The 21553-nt window shown below is 42.7% G+C and overlaps 1 protein-coding gene across 1 annotated transcript in view; it reads right to left on the reverse strand.

The window, feature by feature from the left end:
* Positions 1–21553, reverse strand: part of cachd1 (cache domain containing 1) — a 100826-nt gene that overhangs the window by 36170 nt on the left and 43103 nt on the right. The window contains exons 3-4 of the mRNA XM_069680424.1: positions 17909–18057; positions 6379–6485 (exon numbers count right to left, since the gene is read on the reverse strand). Of these exons, the coding sequence (XP_069536525.1) occupies positions 6379–6485; positions 17909–18057 (256 nt within the window). The remainder of the gene's footprint in view (positions 1–6378; positions 6486–17908; positions 18058–21553) is intronic.

Raw genomic sequence — 21553 nt, forward strand, 5'->3', positions numbered from 1 at the left:
ATGAATAATGTCAGACAGCGGTGAGAAGAAGTTAAGAGCTGCGCCAGCCACTTTCACATCCAAAGTCTTAATTTGTTGTTTCCGTTCTATAGTTCTGTAAATTTAATTTACAGACTGAAACACATTGTTTCATCTCAGTTTGTGTCAAATTCTGTGATGATATCGTGATGTATGATCGTGATATTATCGTTAAAGTGGGCCACGTATCGTGTATCATATCGTATCGTGAGTTACCCTGTGATTCCCGCCCCTACTGGACATAAATACATTTGCAAATACTTTCCCAGTTCACAACCAAACTCCATGGAGAATAAGCAGGTAATTTCTTTCATTTGGACGCCGGATTTTGATCAGTCTGTTATAATCGTGACAGCAAGGCAAGCTGAAATAACAGCCTAACCCATCGCCTCTGCAGAGACACTGAGCCTGAGTATTTGCTCAAAACCAACAGACAGATATTTTTTTTACTGGCTCACAGAGTCAACAGTATCTTCACTGAGATCCCATCACAAAGCCAGCAACTTCCTCTCCGCTCACTGCCACACAAAACAGCCTTTCACAAAGAGCTGTGGGGGGGGGGGGAGGGGGGACGGAGTTAGAGAGACACAAATAGAAACTTTGGGCCCTTTACGAGGCGAAAACAGAGACAGCGAGGGGAGAAACAGAGCGGGGCCATCAAAGAAGGCTTTATTAGATTCACATGAAACAAAAATGCAGCTGGAACATCCATTTGTTGCTTTAAAAAACAACCATGATGAAACCAACAACTTAAGTCTCAAGAAGTTTAACAAATATATCTAGAAGGTTTCAAGTAGTAACGTTTCATTTCTTACTAATAGAACATGTGCAATGTGGTTTCTGCAGGTCATTAGCAGCTGCATGCATTGGCCTCACTTTGCCATTTGGCTGATTATTTGTTTTTACTTGGTTAGAGGTTTCCATAGACGGGGTTAGGATTTCAAATATCTTGTTAAGCTTATGGTCTTTGCCGGACATGCTAACCGCCAAGCTCGCATGTCAGCTGGGTCTAAATAGTCCCAGAATGAGGCTTCAGGCTGGTGATTATGTTGATTCATCAACTGCTACAGAGAACCTGCTTCGACCTTCCAGCTGTCTTACAAGGCAAAGGCTTTTGTTTTCCATTGGAGGGATGGGAAATCTTAACATATACATCATATTCAACTAACAATAAAATCCAACACAGATTAAATATATCCACACATAGAACAGAGCACTACAAATGGCACCTGGGCTACATGTGCTTGGCCACAACTTTCCAAACATGGCAGGTTCTTGCGCACCGCCATCACCCAACGTACATCATCTGCACCCAGTCACTTCATCCATCTTTGAGGCTCACATAAACAGGAAACACTCAGCTGTGTTGACAGTGGAAGAAGGGCTTGTTAAACATCTGTCAGGCCACAGTGCTCCACTCTGCCAACGATGTTTAGAGCTTCCCAGAAGCAGATGGACAGGCCAAGAAATAGGACCCAAATGGCACCAATTTCCTGCAGACCGTTTGTAATGATGCGCTTTTATACTTTGGTATCATCCACATTAAAAACAAACCATATGTGCAGCTTTAAGTATCATACGCTGGTAGAGGATATTCCAAATGTTACAAAGACAGCTGAAGAATTTACTGAAACTTAAACATCAAAGTGTATTTTAGTTCTGACCTGCTTTAAAAGCTCTCATGTTTCTTTCATTTCACCAACTTCACTAACAACAGTGAGGCAAGCAGGTCTATATATATCATAAATTAAAGATACTAATATACTGTGGATGCGGAGCAGGTAATGTTTACCATACTCCAGATCTTAGCTTAGCATGTTAGCAGGCTAACTTTTGCTTGTTAGCACACACCTCAGAACATTTTAGGCTTATGGGAATGTCAATAGTTTTGCAGCTATTTCGTCAAAAATCAAAGTATTGAACAGATAATTTTTCTCTTGACAATGCAGCTAAACCTGCATGAATCTCATGTTCGAAGCTTTATCCAAAAGGCAGCTGGGATTGGCTGGAGTTATGACTGGTGGACAGAGCTAGAAATACAAGCCTCCGTGGGTCATTAGTATGCTAATAGATGTTGAAATCAAGTGAGAGTAATTAACCTGGGCTGTTGACCTCGTATCACTAAGAGCCGGTATAACCCTCTGGTGTTGGTGGGTTGTTGGGTTCACATGATCCAACGTGTGAGGCTCACATTTCTAGCTCCGGTCACAAGTTAGTTCAGAACTGAAGAAGAATTTTGGATGAGAGGCGAAACATCAACTTCAACCAAGTCCAGTCGCCTTTTGGGTTAAGCTTCGAAGTACCTTGAGCTGGATGACCGAGAAGCTTCACAGCCATAAAGCTCATGCTGTCTTTGAATGGTAAGTCACCAAAATCATTGGTTCAGTATGTATCAGGGTTCCCACTCTTTTTACGAAATTATTTTCCAGGAGTTTTTCCTGACAATACGGGACAGGACTTGCTCTCAAATATATCATTTACCGGTAGGCCTAGTACTGACACTTTTAACCCCACTTTTATTCCTCCTTTTTTGATGATGCAGGGTTCACGATGAAGTGTCTCAAGCCCCTTTTACACTGCCAGTTCAAGGTGGGATTATTACACCTGTCATGTTCTGTCTTCTGTGTAAAACGTACGGAGGCGCAATGATGGAGCGAAGTCGTTCATTAAGCCTACATCTATCCAAGTTACACCTGAAAGGACATAGCAATGTATTGAAAAAAAAAAAAAGATTATACAATTCAAGTGTCATACTTTTCTAGTTGGTTAGAAAGCGTCTAAAGGCGGCGATCTTACATCGCTCGCAGGACTCGATTGTGAATGTGACAGCTCTGGGAGCTCTGACTGGAGTTGAGGCGGCAAACTTGTGCTGAGCGTGGGGCTAAATTAAATTTAAATTTTCCAGGACAACAGAAATTATTTCCAGGATATTCGGTCATTTTAATCAATTTCCAGGTGTTTCCAGGACTGGAAAACTAGTCTCTAAATTTCCAGATTTTCCAGGTTTTCCAGGACGCCTGGGAACCCTGATGTATAGCCTGGGAAACATGGATCGTTGTACCACTCCATCCAGTAGATACAGAGATATTTCAGAGCATAAGAAAAACTTTAACCTGCTGGCAGCTCTAGTTTGAGTCACCAGCAGGTAAGTTGAAGGACCACCAACATACATAGGTTTAACCTCTGGGGAACGTGAATCTCTGGAAAAACTTCACAGCTAGATCACTTCAATTTCACTGTAGTTCTGTGGTCTTTAGAACGTGTTACCATCCAAGACGTGAGGTTTGTAGATGAAATTGAAAGGGAATTGCACAGGAAGGAAGATCAAACTCGTCGTGCTGGTATTACTGATGATGCCTCCCACATCTACCATCTCCCTCATATCTCCCCCTTCCTCCCTAAAAAGTAAAAATGGAAGATGAGAGGATAGGCGATAGAAGTATACAATACAGCCTTGATACAATTACTCCATTTCAATCAGCTCTCGCCCCTCCTTTCTTCCTCTTCATTCATCATTCTCTCCCTCTCAATTATCCCTCACCCTCTCACCCGCTCCCTCCCTCCCTTCTTCCTCTCTGTAGCTGCTTGTTTAGACTGGGCTGAGACAAATGGGAGAGAATGAATACGCTGGGAACGTGGGGGTCAAGGAGGGCTGAGTGTGAGGGACGGGGAGAGGAGAGGGGAGGGGAGGTGGAGGGGTAACTTGAACTCGCCGTGACTGGCTTGTTAGGAAAATAAAACCCAGCCGATGGTGACGTGTTATGAATGGCAGTCATTATGAATGGTTTGTAGAAAGAGGAGGCCGGGATGTGTGGAAAAAAATAAAACAGGGGTGGGGTTAGGGGGGTGTGGGAGCAATGGGATGGCAGAAGAAGAACAAATGATGGTGGTTTCCTGTAAAAAGGGAAGGGAGATGGGGGCAACGGCAATATCCAGGTTGCAATGGAGGAAAAATGCATCCAAAAGTAGTTTCTTATCCAGCGTCGAGCGTAAATGTCTTAACGCGAAAACTCGTATCTACTCTCTGAACACATGGCCAGTTGCTGCAGGAAGTGGGCGTGACTGTTGGATTGACAAAGATAAAGAAATTCTGCCCAGTCGACCAGTTTTCCCGCATCAACAAGTGTCGGGAGGAGGTTTAAGAAGTGGTTCCGACAAGCACTTTATTTGAAGCTAGCCATGTAGTTCAACATGCTTATGTAACTTTTACCCCCTGGATTCAGTCTCAGGTGTAATTTATGTTTGTACTATTATCACGTTTTATCATCCAAGTCCTGCTAACAAGCTTTGCAACCCAAATGGGTTATGGTATTAAATTAGAACTAGATAAGTCTTAGTGACTGAAATTGGGGATGTTGGGCTAGAGCAATGATTAGCAAGGGTGCAAGCCATGGATTTATTATTAAGATATTGCTGTTAACAAGATGTTTTAGACTTGTCTATAGTGTTAGGCCAGTCTTAATTTTGCTCAAAGATTAGTCTAATGCAAGTTAGACCGTTTCACCAAAATCAAGACTGACTAATTTTAAGTCCACAAAATTAGACACCTTACCCCTCGGCTAACTCAGCTCTAAGACCCATGTTACCATGGTAACAATCAGTTACACCTGCTGACCAGTAGCACCGACTTTTGAACGTCTTTGATGGTCTTTTCAACGGGGGCGGGTTAACACGGTTTACTGTTGGTGTAATGTTTTATCATGTTTTTTGTTGTTGTCACAATTTTTTTTCGAACTAAACGCCTTTATATCTGTTGAATTCCTCCATTAGACAAACATTTTCTGCTGGGGTAAACAGACTTCAGCGTTTAGATGCTGTTACTTGGTCTGCCATTTTTTTGGTTTTGAAAAAAGTCTTAATTTACCCAGAATTCAATGCATCATAGTCCTGTTTAAGATGGTCAAGAACTGAACTGCTTTGTGAAACGGATGAAATTAGACGTCTATCTGAAGTCGGACTATTTGTTATATCCAAGCCATAGTCAAAGTCTATCTTTGTGAAACCGGCCCCTGCTCTCAATTTTGCCCAGTGGCCACTTGTGGTATTGCAGCGAAATTCCCCTCGCAAACACAACACCTGAAATGTCAAACATAACTCTTTCTATGACACATTTTGGATCAGTGGAGGTTTTAGGTTTATTAAACTGTTTATTAAACTCCCCTCAAGTTATTTTAAAACTTGTGAGGTCATCACTAAATAAAGTCTGTGGACTGAGCAGGAGTTGCATACCCTGGAATTAAAGAACTTTGACATATGCCCCAGGCGAGCAATTCTTATTTGAGGGAATAGGTGTCATCTTTGGGTCCAGGTCCCAGGTTTAAATAACAAAAACGTGCCTGACAGACGAGCTGTAGGGAAACACAGTCCTCGTCTGGAGCTGGAAGGATACCAGAGTTCGATTTTGAGTTTGGTAAAGTAACAGATGATTTCTCGGCTTGAAACTGCACGTCTTGGTAAAATAGGCAAGGTTTTTATAGGTAAACCTTGGGAGTTCGAAAACAATCTAATGTGGAAACTTACACAGATCAGTCAAATTTGTTTCAATTACTGAGACTATAAAATCACTCATTCCTGGAGGGCACCAGCAGGGATTTTACAATGTTTGCAGGACTGAAAGTGGAAAGTTAAGAGACACAGCGAAGGTGGTTTAGTACTCTGGGAAATACAGCTCATACGTTTAATTAATGCAGGTAGTACAGATTGATATTTCTTGCATATAAGCAGAGGAAACACAGAAACAGAAAGAGCAGCAGGGGAAAGTTGGCCTTTAGCTGGTTTTTAGTCTATTAAGCCCATCTTCTTTTTAATGAAATACAGACCGACATGTGTGGTGCAGACAGATGTGGGTTCACATATTCTGCAAACACTATCAAACTGTTTTCCATCGCTCCTTCTCTTTGACGACGGCGATGAAGTTTTGTAACAGCTGATGCAATTTCCATTAGAGGCAAAGTGAGGACAGAAACAAAGAACTGTTACAACTGCATGATTAAACCTCCTGAACGCAACTGCAGACAGAGTTCAAAGTCAAACAAAGAGTGTTTGATCTCCGGCTATAAAAATCATTTTAAAATCAAAGGGAGGGAAAACAGAAAGAGAAAGAGAAGGAAGTGTGACAGAAAGAGACTGTAAAACGTTCTCTCTAGACACGCACAGCTAATTATTTCCATCGCAGATCAATGTCCTCTCCTTTTAACATCTCAGTTGAAAAGAAGAACAATTAATTGATTCAACTTCTTAATTAAAAAACGTTTGGGGGGCAATCCATGGTAACAAAATATTTTTGTTAAACCAGGTCGGTTCATTTTCAACCAAATTCCTACCCCTTTATCTGGTGTGTGTTTTGTGTGTCTGACAAACCTGAGTTGAGGTCCCGTCCGGGGTTGAAAGCTCGGCTGTTGACGGTGGGGGAAAGTCTGTCACAGCAGATGGTCTTGGAGACGTTGGTATTGAAGTTTCCATCAAACCTAAACACACACAAACAGGCAACATTTGAGGAATTTATAGAGCGTGTCCGGCTCATTTGCTGTCGAAGCAGCTTTGTCCAAACAGATTTACTGCTCACAGATTCATTTCCAATAAAAGCCAAACTCACAGGTTTGCAGACACATCGGACTCTTGGAAAGGTTCATGTTTTAACTAAAGGAGCTGCTGACTGAGGGTAAAGAAGTCTATGTGAAACCATGAAGTGGATCTAATTATGTGAAACATCTGCTGAAACTCATAGATTCCGCTTGTTTAATTCAAGCTCCATTGTATCGCTGGCTATATCATCTGCTGCCCAGACCTCATATTAAATGGCAGTAATGGCTGGGGAATCATATTTTCCATGGAAAACTGCTTCAATTAGCTTTTTTCCCAACAAAGGTATTACCCAGTTCCTAGAATACATCTGAATGTGATTGTGTCAGATAAATTATCTATAACAGAGCTCCAACTTCCAACAATCCTTCCATCCATTTTCTTCCACTTAAGCTAAGCAAGTCCAGAAGTCCTCCTTAGGGAACGGAAATGTTTCTGCCCTCCTCGTCCAGATGAGAGAATCCCTCCAGTGGACTTTAGGTTCATCTCAGGATCTTCTCCTGGCTGGATGTGCCCAGAGAACCTCCCAAACACAGCACCAAGGACGCCTCCTTATCAGTTCTCGCCACCTTGACAGGTTCCCTTCATCTCGAAGGAGCAGATCTACTACAAGTTCCCTGCAGATGTCTGATCTCCATACTGGATCTTTAAGAATGAGCCCAGCCATCTTTCAGAGGAAACTAATTTGGCGGCTTGTATGCACAATCTCATGTGTAGTCACCACCCAAAGCTCTTGGCCAGCGATGATGGTTGGATCGCAGATGGAGTGGTAAATCCAAGGCTTTGCATCCTACAACGCCAGCACTGCACTGATGTGATCTGCCTGTCAGTCTCCTGGTCCATTGTACTATCAATCATGAGATACTCACCAGACCTAGAAGGAGTAATCAACCGTTCTCCAGCAGAGAACTATGGCCTCAGACATAGAGGTTCTGCCTCTCATCAAGACCACCCAAATAATGCTGCAGTGCAAACAACTGGTGCCAACTTGTATTTTCAGTCTACACCATTTTACACAGAAACCTGTGGAGCTGTTTTCCTACTTCCCGCATGAATACAGTGCTAATGGAAAACAATATGGTAAATGGTAAATGGACTGTGCTTATATAGAGCTTTTCTAGTCTTTAATCAACAATCACTCAAAGCTGCTTTTACACTACATGTCACATTCACCCATTCATACACTGATGGCAGAGGCTGCTACGTCAATCAGTTTTAACATTCATACCCGTTCATACACCGGGAGCAATTTGGGGTTCAGTGTCTTGCCCAAGGACACTTCGACATGTAGCCTGAGGGAGCTGGGATCGAACCTCCGACCCTCGGATTGAAAGACGACCGACTCTACCTCTGAGCCACAGCCGCCCCTAATATCAAGGTTAAGACAACACTAAAGTGGTACATAAAAGATGAGTAGGTTATGACTGCTAAGCATGGAATCTTTTGGATGATGTTTGTGAAAAACAACACCGACTTGCATAAGGAAACTCATGGACAACCTTGAAACGGGACGCTTGTTACGAGTAATTCATTGTATGGTCTCTTGTTTGGTTCATGAGAATTTCAAAAAGTGTTTTTATGTTGAGACAATCTCAGTCGTAAAACCTTAACTGATAACATACTGACCATTTATGAGCCGTCCTGTCTGCAGTAACAATGGAGCCTTGATTGAATGGCTCAGAATAGACTCATTCAGAAGATAAGAGCTGTATGGGGATAAATAGATGTCCTGTTTTATACTGGGGAGGACCGACACTGAGAGGCACTTACAGTGTTCAGATCAGGGTTGTGGAAATTTCGCAGATGAAACTGGAGACTTCCAAAACAATTGCTTTTAACATTTACATCAACCATGATGTCAGCCTCTAAATGAATACAATATATGGCTGATTGTTTGCTTGGTAAATTGCAAGAGCCACTGAATTTAGGTCCAAAACCAAGCCTCCTTTTACATACACCTGGATCCTTGGTGGGAGTTTCATTTGGACCTGAACAGTCCTATTTTCTAACATGCTTTGTCTTTAATATTAACAGTGTGATGGCTCGCACCAAGGATACGTCTCTGATAGCAGCATAACACTTACAAAACTTAACAAAAAAGGGGTCAGGCAATGTTTCATGTAGCTGCTGTCAAAAGGAAGTTCATCCGAGAATCACGTTTATGTTCTAAAGTACCATGCAAGTGATATTTTCCAGCACAGTTGCTTATTTGCATTGAAACTGTCCCCTTCAGATACTTGAAATAGAAGTGAACCAGTAATGAAATGTTGTCCTTGAGCATACCTGAAGCCGACTGTGTTTAAGAGGTGTTAAAAAAGTGAGACACATGTTGCAATGAGCATTGTTAACACGTGGCGTTCCGAAAACAACATCATGTGTGTTGGAGGTAAAGCCTGGCATCCAATGCCCACATCGTTGGAGTTAAGAGCTGTAAAAATGGAAGGTACGCAGAGGAGAAGCAGCCTGTTCTGCACTGCACCAAGCCTGGCTGCTTTGATCCTTCCATCCCGCAAACTAGTCCCTGCCCCCTTTCCTCTGGTTTAGCAACGTACATGCGCACACGTAAACACACACTCATGCTACACACTTCTTTGGCTCCCTCTGCTTGCGGACCTGGCACCGGCCGCGGTTTGATTGACAGGTGCTGTGATGTGAAGGCTGCGTTTGAACTTCACTCATTTAGAGTCCCATAAGGCCGAAGTCATTACTATTCTGCCTCAGCCCGCTCTGCATAGAAGGGGTGGGCAAGAAATGTGTGCCAGATAAAAAATACATTTGCAGCCGCTTTGAATTCGACATCAAAAAAACACATGAGAACGAGGGAGAGGGGGAGAGAGAGGGGTTCGATTCTGATCAGACGTCTTAATGAGGCCAAAAAATATCTGTTTGTGCAGGAAGGCTGGAGACTCGAAAACACCAGCTTGTGTTGCTCTGCAGAAAATAAAGACTAATCGTGTAAATCCAAGCTCCTACCTATGATTGTGATATCTGAATGCATGTTGCTTTAAATAATTCCTCCTCTGAATATGCATATTAATAATTTATCGTAGGAATGCGTGCTTGATTATCAGAGCTCCCAAAAGGGGACGGTTCTCTGTGCAGTAATTAGAAAAGATCCTGAAGACAATTCAACAGATACAAAACACAGATAATGGGCTCGTGTGTCCTTGAGAAAGATTTAAACAATTTGTTGATGTTTGACTGAAACACGACAGTTTGTCTTTGCTCTTAACTCTAAAAGAAACCAACGATTTAACAATTCTGAAACACAAAGGGGCCCTCGACAGAGGAAAGAAACACATTTCCAATCGCAGAAATACAACTCTTCAGTTCAGAGACAAAGCCGCAGTGTCTTATAGTGGAGAGAAACAGGCAGACACCTCTAAATAAGGCAGCACCTGTCATGTTCAGCAGTTATGAGCCATCCGCCGTTTATAAAAACCCATTATATTAAGCTGCACCTTGCAGCAGGAACCATGTATATCCACAGAGGAGGCAATCATACAGCATTCAAACAGCCCAGTGAGTACAATTACCTTGAAGAGGCTCGCTGTTGTGCGAGCTGCAACGTCAAGTGTAATACCCTTTCCAATGTATTTGCAATCCCTCGGTGAATAACAGCAGTACAGCAGGAAACATGCGAGCTGGGGAGTGGAGAGTGCTCAAAGGAGGCTCTAGCCAAGCAGATTTGATTCTGATATCAATATGAAGAGTGGATTTTGGTGCTCGGGCTGCTCTTTTACAAGACAGGAGCGATGGGATACAACATTTTCTGGCTTTCCTAATGTGCCTGAAACAATGCAGCCTCTAACTAGGCATCATAATGTCTTAAATGTGTCACTGCAAGGCTACTGTATTAAACTGCATTGGAGTTTACAGTCATCACACACGCACTGCACTCCTGAAAATCTCCCGACGTTGGCCTGGTGTGCCGCACGTGCGTCCGCAAACAGCCGAATTTTACACCCCAACATCATGTGGATGTTTTCCTGCCAGCCTCCTGGTACAATGTCAGGTAAGTCAGGGTGAGCCAAAGTGTGACCGCAGCAGGTAATAGTCAGGAGCATTCACTGCGATTCAGTGGGCGGCGTGATGACGTTTAGATCATGCGAGGATCATTTACAAGACGACAGCAGCAGAGATGTCTGCGAATTGGAGATATGAAGAGATTTGGGAGCTTCTGGCTGCAAGGGCCGGCCGTAATAGTTCTCTAGTTGCAAGGACCGCGGTGTACTTTTTCTGTCATGGACTGCCCTCATGAGACCCCACCCTCCTCTCTGCCCATCAAGGAAAAGGAAGGAAGGTGAAAGGGCAACTCTGGAAAATGTCAGGGGCAGACTGTCTTGAAATTTGTGTCATAATGTCTTAAATGTTTTACTGCAAGACTAGTAAACTGCATTAAAGTCTAAAGCCACAAACAGTCGACTTTTTATGCATCCATCACGCCTGCCATCCATCTTTTTACCTTTTATTAATTTAGGCCCTCCATTAACCGTGCTACTAGGAAAGTGTCAGATCAACGAGGAATGGGGTGGTGGCATTATTAAAGCTCCTGTGAGGTACTTTTGGTTTGTGTTGATTTTGGCGCCCCCTGTGGACAAAGCCGCACCTCTTATCTCTTTGCTGATTTTGTCCTGTTCATGCTTAAGTGGTGGTTTTTAACAATAAATCCCACCCTGCTTTGTAACAGTCATATGTATCACTCACTTTAAATGTTTGCCCTGGAAAATGTAAACAAAGGCAGCGTGCAGTTAATCGCTTCGTCTGACACCTACCCCCCCGCCAGCAGCTTCAGGCATTAAAAATAACTTTATAGAAATAATCAATCTTGTCGCTGATGGTCTGGTTTGCTTTTGTAGCTCATATAGAGTCACCAGAATGAATTTCAGTCTGTTTCATACCCAGCGAAAAACTCCTCACAGGAGCTTTAAGGATGGACTACAGTGTGGGCTTCATCAGGGAGATTCATGTAGTCAAAGGGCATCAGCAATGTGTGAAAAACAAATGACTGGGTCGAAGGCATTAAACCACTTTGTAAAATACATTAGAAATGTTGGCGAATAAGCGCCTCTGTCTGCTATAGAGAAAGTTGTTGTGACAACTTGTCAAGGTCACTCGTGTTATTCTGCCCAAAGGATACTCGACGTCAGACCTGAACAACAAAGTAGGTCAATTATCAATTCAAAGGACTTTTAAGTTTAAGATATAATATGGATATATTTCACTAGTGAATGGATTTTTCATTTAGTTAATAATTTGGATGTTAAGTCTGATTGGTTACGAAGGATTTGGAAACCGGCCAGAAAGTGGAGACTGAAAGAACTCCTCACTGCTTAATCTGTCCTTGACTGTCAGTGTAGGAGGGGAGGAATCAAACAAAAAAAGGAGGGATCGGAAGGAGGGTGGAGAGGACGGGAGTGCATCAACAACAGATAACAGAGGCAAGGAGGAGGAAAGTAAAGCAGGGAATAAGGAGGGGAAAAGTTTAAGTAAGGCGAGGATGGAGCGTCAAAGAAGAGTAAGGAAGGAAAGGGGGGGCAGTTCTGGTGGTGGCCCAACATTTACACCTGTTTAGGCCACTTAAACAAGCCTCCTCCAAACCTCCCTGGTATTTTTCTTCTCTAATTAACAAACAGAGATATCATCGTCATGCCGAACCAGGCGATCAGCTTGATCTGAAGCTCTAACTCTGAGTGGCTGCCCACTGGTGCCGCATATACTCTTGATGTGGACTGTAAATCTGCCAATAGCTCAGCTGGTGAGAATGCTTCTTCAGAAACAGGAGCTCTGTATTCGCACTATGTCGTCTTTAATCTTTGTTTAATTTATGAGTGAAGCTATTTGACATTTGGAATATCATCTGTCATATGATGCTACTTTACATTGGATAGCGATGCTGTGATCATCGGAATAGAGTTAGGCAGTAGGTGTTATGGATTAACCAGGAAAATGCTGGTGGTTTGTCACGTTGGGAGACAGCAAAAGGAAGTGTGCAACCCAAAATGTGCATTATTCTTGTGGTTAAGAAAAACAGCAATAAGGACATCAAATATTACAATCTATGTTTGTGCTACGAGTCCTTTTATGCTAGCATAGCGTATCTCTTAAACACTAGGGCTGTCACTTTTCAAAAATCAAGGTCGAACGAATTCAACGACATATGGAATTTGTTCCAATTATATCGAGTTCTCTGGCACGGTCTTATACTAGAAGCGTAGCTCTGTTTTGGGAAGAGCTAAGTGCGTAAGAGTGGGCTGGTAGAGCGAGTGAGAGAGATCGGAAGTGTGTGTGTGCATGAGTTACGAGCGTCAGGGAGCGGAGCAGAGGAAGAGCAAAGAAAAGAGTGATCGGTAGCTGTATAAACACAGAACTAATGTACAGTTTAGGTATGCTGCTGCTGGCGTTAGCCCCGAAGCTAGCTACAGCTTCAGCAACTGGAGCAGAACAACAATAAGTCTCCCCTGTGCTTTCTGACTACGGTCGGGACGCTGAAGCAGGAAAGGTTAACAACGGCTCGGCTCGTTAGTTTCCTGCATTGGTTTGAAGCAGGCAGCGTACTATCACCAGCTGTTGGAATACAAGGCACACTGCTTTAAACGTGAGAGCAATCTGGGACACAGATTACTAATTTGTTCGTGGGCAGGCGTTATCTGCCGTGCTTCAATTTTGAAATCGATCGCATCATTACAGTTCAAACTATTAATATTTTACTATTCGATTGATAATAAACAGCCCTAATAAACACAAGATCCATCCATCAATTATCAATACAGCTTATCCTTTTCAGGGTCGCCCAGGGCTGGAATTTATCCCAGGTGTCATTGGACAGAGAGGCGGGGTACACCCTGGACTGATCATCAGTCAGTCACAGGGCTGACACAGAGACCTTTCACGCTCACATTTACATCTACGGGTAATTTTAGAGTCACCAATGAACCTAACGAGAATGTCTTTGGACTGTGGGAGGAAGCCGGAGTACCCGGAGGGAACCCACGCATGCACGGGGAGAACATGCAAACTCTAAACAGAAAGGCCCCACTACGTCCAAACCGGGTTTCGTACCAGGAACCTTTTAGCTGTGAGGCAACCCTAAATACTAAATTTAACAAAAAGCTTGGCATGAATTGGACACGGATATGATTCCAGAGATCTGTCCCCAAAAAAAGTTTCATTTTCATGCCTCTGGTGTTAGGGTTAGTGGATTCTGAAAGGTAGATAAGTATCTTTCACAAACAGAAGCAAAAGGATGCAAAAAGTATTCCAATTTTTCTCGACACGGTGAGGCTTAGATTTTACGATAAGCTGCACAAAGCGGATAGTTCTGAATAAAATATCACCACAACACTGGATGGATTGCCATGAAATCCATATAAAACGTGGGGACAACTCGCTTTGTTTTTTTGCCTCTAAATGTACCCTTCTCTACTTTTCCCTTCTTCTATTTCACAGAGACTTGTATTTGTTTACCTTCTAAAAGATCACATGAATAGCATTTTCGTTGCACGGTCCATTTACAGCTTATCTCTTCTGGAACTAGCGCTGAAATGAGACCGTTAAATACCTTCTGGGCTGCTCCCAAGCACGCTTCTCACTTTTACAGCTACATAGCAGTGGGACTGTTGAAAATGAGCACCTGGAGATTTCATGTTAAAAATACAAACACACACACACACACATGCACACAAACTCTACCAGTCACATACATTAGCTATTTTCAGGTACAGCCTGTGGTTTGGACCCAGCAGTGATTAAAGCATACCAGCAGGCGCTAAGCACTGCCCTTGGTGGCCTCCCTGAGAAATGATAGCCTGCTAGCTTGATGGCTAACAGACATGGACACCCTGTGAACCACCTGATCCCTCTCTAAACTGACTGACCTGACTGAGACCCCCACAAGCAGCTGATGCCTGAGACTAATGAAGGACACTGTGGAGTGCACTGCAAGGAGCTGGAGTCCTGTCAAGACTCCGGCACGGATCCTGCTCAACCAGGGTCATGATATTAGGATTGTTTTCTGTCTTTGGTCTTTTTATCTTCTCTAAAAAAAATATTTTTATTTTATGGCTTTATTAAGGGAGGTGCTTTATACGTGATTAAGGTAAGAATACGGCAAATGCAACATCCCTGATTCATTTTCAGCCAATCTAGGGACACTGCACATTTATGCACATCACTGTAAAATGTGTCAGTGTTTGCTAAAGGGCTCATTTTCAACTGTTCCCTTTGGCCTGATGTTGAATTAGCCATGAGAAGAACAATAAAACACAGAACATGGCCCTCACCTTGCCATTCTTTCAGGCGAATAGTTTGACCACAGGTGTTTTATATTTAAACTACTTGCAAACTATGATGGAGTATTCTTATCATTACACCCCAAAATAATGCTGGATTTTTGAGCCTGTATCAATTAATTAAAGCTTCTTATTTCACTCTGTGATACCTGTGGGGTAGCTTAGCATAATTTACAGTTTTAAAAAATCCTCATATTTCTCTGTGTAGGCGACTAAACGACTTAGCCAGCGCTGTCCCTTTAAGAAACCCCGCCCCTACAAGCCCACTTTCTTCTGATTGGCCAGCTCTCCGAAGCCTACTGTGATGTCACAAAGTGCAGCATGTAGAAGAAACTGTCTGAAACCTGGTGTTCACAGCAGCCTGCAGACTGAGCTGAGGAGCCTGGGGATTACTCCAACATACTTTTACCTACAGATTTGAAACTTCACCCACGTATAGTCTGGACATCCAACAGTGTGAGACAGCATAATACCTCCTCTTTCAGAGTTACAAAAAACAGACATCTGCATTCTGTCTGGTTGACAAACAAGTACAAGTGACACAGTTCTGCTCTTCACATATAGATCTGCAACACCTGAAACTATAGGTCTTGATTTATTTGTAATTTAACAACAATAACTTTGTAAGCATTTGAAAGCTACAGTTCTTATCAGCTTCAGAAATACAGAGGGAATATATCGAAGCCTAACTTGAGCTTTGGTGGTTGGTTCTTCAGTTAACCTTCCGGTGCAGAGAGCTGAGAGACAGAGTTAAATTATTCCACATCCTGCTTCTCAAAGTATCTCACGATCCTGCATAAACCCAAAAAAATGAAAGCGAGCGAGCTCCGTGCCGTTATCCTCCCCCGAGGAAGATCCTTTGAAGTTCAGGGATCTGTCAGATTCAGCTTCAGTTTGGTATTTCCACCCCCCCCTCCCCTTCACCGCCCATGTGACTCCCGCTGCATCATTCCATCTTCATACCCCGATCTTATATAATCTTTTTCTCAGCTATTCTGCTTCAATCTGTCTCTGAAAGCTGTAAATCCCGGGTTTCAGACCTGGCTTTAGACAGCACATGTCGGGACATAAATATAACATGTTAGCGTGTGAACAACTGTTGAATGTATGCACAGCATGTCGTGCATGATTCGGCTACAGGTGGCCGGTGGCCCCGAGCCAGGCCGCCTCCTCTCTGTCCGACGGAAAAAAATAAACAGGTGACCTTGCAGCCTGTGAAGTCTGCAGAGCGAAAAACTTCAGAGAGCAATAACCGGTTACATCGGCTGATAAAGGCGAGGGAGATAGACAGAAATGGAGAGAGAGAGGGGATGAGGGGTAGAGACAGCTGCTGCTCTGTAGATTAGGACTGAAAGCAGCTCTCTCTCTCTCAGCTTTGAACTTTGTGTTTGCCTGCTGGAGTCTGTGATTGGCTGAGAAACACTGTCTGCACTGTAGGCTGGGGCAATTTTATCTACGCAGAGGGTTAAATCCAACATTTTCAATCTCACAATCAGTTTCATAAAACTGTTTGTCATGCGGGCGCTCTTTTCACAAAGCACCGCGGCTTATTTTAGCCCCCAAATTACGTTTATATCAGACACGATGAAGATAATGTACTAGTATCGTATTATGTTTAATGGAAGGGATGATGTACAGTGAGCAGCAGATCCAGACGCCGAAGGACATCGATAATTCGACTCGAAACTTTGACCTGAAAATGATTCTATTGAAAAGGACTTTATTCCTTCCGCTGAAAGAAATAGTCCCTTAGACTCTACAGTTGGAACTGCTTCAGTGGCAACAGTTAACTCTGGAGCCTCCTTAAAATCAGTGGACTCAGCTGTTATAACTCACATTAAAGTGAACATTTCCAATGATGTTGAAGTGAGACTAGAACCCCTTCTACACTGCCAGCTCAAGGCGGGATTATTACACCTCCGTTACACCTCGTAAAAAGCACAGAGGTGGAATGCTGGCGCAAAGTCGTTCCGCCTCTGAGCTGGCTTTGGGATAGTGACAGGAGCGACATGGCGGAGCCAGCAGGGCATGCACCACAACGCTGGAGCGCTATGAAAAAGCACACACTGGGGCGGGTTTACGCCGGCGTTGCTCGGTCCAATGTAAAATGGCAAAGGCGGCATAACGGCAGAGCTGTGTTACGGCGCTGTGGCGCAATTGCAAAGTAAAAAAGCTGTCAACGTCTGTTAACATTTTCTTTTCAACTCACAAGACTCCTATCACTGTAGCATCCTAAACTGTGCTCTGCAGAGCGTCCTCTCTCCTCTGTTGATTTTTCTCCACTGTTTTTGTCTCTTTTTTCCTCCCTGAGTAAAAAGACCAAAGTTAAATTTACCAGACTTCTTTCTGCTGATAGATATGATAAGAGTAAGTCCTCCAGAGCCTGTGATCAGAGCTGTGTCTCTAGAACAGTCTTTACTTCATAGCAGCAGTTTGCTGTACGGAAAGAGCAGACCTTAGAAAGAAGTAACCGACCAATCAGAATCGAGTATTCAACACAGTCGTGTAATTATTTGTCATAAGTAACATTTATGTCTGTTGCAAAAGTTTAAGTCTCATGAAAAGATGTTAGACAATAAAAACCCCAGCATATCCCTCTCTCCCTTTTTGAACTGAAGCACACTGCAGCAAAGCAACAACAGGAACAGCTACTGTGTGCAGCTTCAAAATGCAGCCAAATATGAGAGCGTGCCAGAGCTGCTCAAGGCTGTAAATTTTGTGATGTAATCCGACAATGATGAAAACAAGTTTAAACAAGGGATGGATGGGGTTTTGTCTGTGTGTTTGTGTGTGTTTAAGTGTGTGCGTAGTTGAAGCATAAAGCAAATGTATAGAGCGCTGAGTGCAGGTGCGAACAGTGGGAGGTGGGATTACAGACGGAGAATGAACCTCCTGCAGAGTTTGGTGGGATTGTTATGAGAGACACAAAAAAAGGGATTGTTTTTTCTCTCTCCCTCTGTGTGTGCGTGTGTGCGTGTGTGCGTGTGTGCGTGTGTGTGTGTGTGTGTGTTACTCACTCCATCATAGACGCAGGTATGGAGCAGCAGTCCTGTATGGCAGTGAGAGGAGAGGTGAGGTGAGCCGTGTACGAGGCCTCCACGACTTGTTTGTTCCTGTTCACCACATCCAGGTAGCGGTTGAACTTTTCACGGATCTTTTTGGCGAGCTGCACACAGAGGAAACACAGACACATTAATCAGTCAATCATTAGCGGTGGTTACGCCTAAATTTACCCTCTGACTAACGCTTAGAGTAGCCAGAAGATGAAAGGATTGCAAACACACAAACACACAGTGTGCAGAACACACAAACACACAGTGTGCAGAACACACTCATTTGGTATCACACATAATAAAAGCAGTGCGCACAAACTGGGTTGTTAAGTGTGGTTGCAAGATGTTGCACATTAATAGCACATTTGTGGGTATTGTGTAACCCTGCTGACACGAGAATACCAGAAATTCACACTGTTGGCTTCTGACTTCAGTTTGTTTCAGGGCTGCAGTGAAGAGGGGATCAACTCAAGTAGCTTTTTTAAAATGATGTGCATTGTTCCCTCAAAGTATTACGCAGAGAAAGTTTAACTTCCTGATTTTGTTTCTTGTTTTTTTTTTCTTTAAGTGGCCTGTTAGTGTAACTTTTTTGTCGATAAGTTAGTGGTTATCTCGAATATCGCAGGTCCGTTCTCTTTGGCGCCACCTCTGGTAATAAACGGTAAATGCGGGAGCACACTTCCCAGATATTCAGACAGTAGCCTTTTTACACTGCGGTTCCGCCTCAGCGCCGTAACAAAGCTCCGTCCTCATGCCACCTTCGTCATTCTACATTGGACCACACAATACCGCCGTAAAGCCGCCCCAGTGTGTGTTTTTAAATAGGTGTAAACAAACAGCGCGTGCTTCAAATACACACACACACACACTGCGCTGTTCCTCCCTGCCGGCTCTGCAGTTCACACAGACGCCGTTTCGCCTTGGTTACTACCTCCGATGGGCAGAGCGACTTTGCCCTAACATTATGCCACATAGAGGACGGAACGTAACAGAGGCGTAATAATCCCGCCTTGAACTGGCAGTGTAAAAAGGGCTAGTGTTGCATATGTGACGTCCACGGCCAGCTATATACTATTAGAGCCCTTTTCTCTAAATGAAAGTCGTCCGACCGATTAATGATTATTAAAATAGTTGATAGTTAACAACTGTTTCAGCATATCACCAGAGACTTACATATTGATATCACACAGACACTTGTACGTTCGTTTTCAAGCATTCCTATCAATTCCCCCGTTCCTTTTCACACTCCCATCTATTCATTAAAGCAGGATATAAATACAGCTGAATAAAGAAGCCAGCGTAGAACATCTCTCCTCTTATGGCGCAAGATCTTTGTCTTGTCTTCACTGTAACTTATTTTCTACTTACTTATTCTTTCTATATTATGGGATTTTTTAATTAAGGTTTTTTTGCTCTCTCTTTTCAAGTGTTTCATCTCCTCTTTATCTTTATGCTGCCTTCTTCCATTGTGACATCAGCCATCTTCTCTGCTGTTAAGCTTTATTATAAATATCCAACTTCCATATATAGCCCTCTTTTAGCAACAATGATGAAGGACTTAAAGGAAACAGGAATTGAGCATTGCTGCAGGCATTGGTGCTTATCTCAGGTAGCCATAAATGTAACTCTACAAGCCTCAACTCCTTTAATCTTATCAGTTATTATTTCCTGCTAAATTGGCACCCTTTATATACACACAGGTGTCCAGGTAAACAGAGAGACTGACACCACGGAGCAAAGACTTCCACCAACACACACACACACGCAGAATTCAATCATCACAAATGAAGCCGAGAAATATCAAAGCTGGCCAGAACTCAGGCCGCACTGAGTGTGAAATCAATCACTGTAAGCAAACCGAATGATGGATGTCTGAGGCAGGAGAACAACAAACACTCAGCACCTTTATCATCTCATAAAAAATTCCATCCTATAATGCAAAACACTGCAGGTATAAAGTTAGGGTTAGGAGTGGAAGCATTGCAGGAATTTGCATTAAAGAACAAGTGCATGAAACAGTTTTCAGGTTGCATTACAGCCCTTATATAAAAGCACCTGGTTCTCGCTCGCATGTGTAGGGATGGTATGTTTGTGAGTCTTTTCACAGTACACATTCTGAGTAGGAACTATTTGTCTTGGTCCTTAAAAAATACACTTTAGTTAATTTCATTAAAAAAGAAAAACATTTAAAAAAATAACCTTCCTACAAGTAAATATCAGTGTTTAGGAATTATGATTTATTTTTAAATTTGCATTTAAAAAGCATGAAAAACAAGAAAGAGGAAGGAGAAAATAGTGTTTTTAAATAAAGGGGAAAAGACATTACACTCAGTCTTCTTCCTCTCTGAAGGCCTGAGTTCTGGTTGAGCACACATCCCACAGCGATCTTTCAAAGTGGGGTTTCAACTCCTTTGAGGAAACTAATAAGCAGCTTCTTAGGGGGGACATTAATAACCAGCGCACCACTAGCCCTTCACAACAGGTTCCTGTTCCTGCTTTGTTTTGCCACAAGGCTTTGAGGGGATGTTATGGGTAAATTGTGAGGAAGAATCATCCACTTAATCTGAATCATCACATGGACGTGATCTGATACAGATTATCCTCTTAACTTAAAAGTTGTCACATGATCCACTGATTTAGATCAGATCTGTGCACAAACTCAGAACAGTTACTTTTGGATTACCGATCGCCTGAAATGTGTTTTTTTTCTCACTGTTGGGCTGACTCAAGTATTTCACTTTTACTCCCACGCATTCTGTGTGTGTTTACAGGATTAACTGTGTGTTAGGCTTCTTCCTATGAGGACTTCATGTTGATCTTTCCTGGTGATACTTTGTTCCCTCCTGGCATTAAAAGCATTTTCTTTAGTAAATCCAGCTTCTTAGTTCCTGAACTGAATTATTTTTACAATTACTTTGAGCTGACTCTTAAAGGGCCTCAGTGTGCTTCAACTTTGATTCAAACTAGGCTGGGTTTGAACTTCTCTCTCAAATTCTCTTTTTTTTAGCTATGCTAGCCGTGTAGCTCCAGGAATGGCAATGTTGGCCATCCAATTGACACTTCGCTAAGTCCAGCCCTCCTTAGTTACTGTTGCTAAGCCAGTCAAGCTGGCAGCCTGCGGTAGCGTTGATCGTTGTAAGGGTGGCGGCTGCAATGGCGATCATGACGGTGCATGTCCGTTGAAAAAGAAATATGTATATAAAATATTAGCAGCAAATAAATCTAATGTAATGAGGTCTGTCTTATTTATCCAAGTGAGTGTTAACATCGGACATTGATTCGAGGACACTGGGTCACATGACATGGAAGCTACTGACAAAAATATATACATGTTAGATGAAAAAAATGTATTTGTCTTACACAAATTTTACTGTATTTGTTTTATTTTCGGTGTGCTCAACTGAAATAAATAGACAGAGTTTGAAGTCGAGATAAACTACTTAAGTTTATCTTACTTAATTGATAAGTTCAAAATACTCATTTTAAGTTCAGTGCACTGAATGGAATGGGTACTTTTCCTCAGATGGTTTGAGTTTGTCTAACTTATCAGGTTGTACAAGTATACTTGGAGACATTAAGTGCTCACATCTTTACAAAAGTACAGCTTTC

The sequence above is a fragment of the Semicossyphus pulcher genome, unplaced genomic scaffold (assembly GCF_022749685.1).
Source record: "Semicossyphus pulcher isolate SPU_LCO1_2020_fin unplaced genomic scaffold, fSemPul1.0.p SCAF_4, whole genome shotgun sequence".
Classification (NCBI taxonomy): Eukaryota; Metazoa; Chordata; class Actinopteri; order Labriformes; family Labridae; genus Semicossyphus; species Semicossyphus pulcher.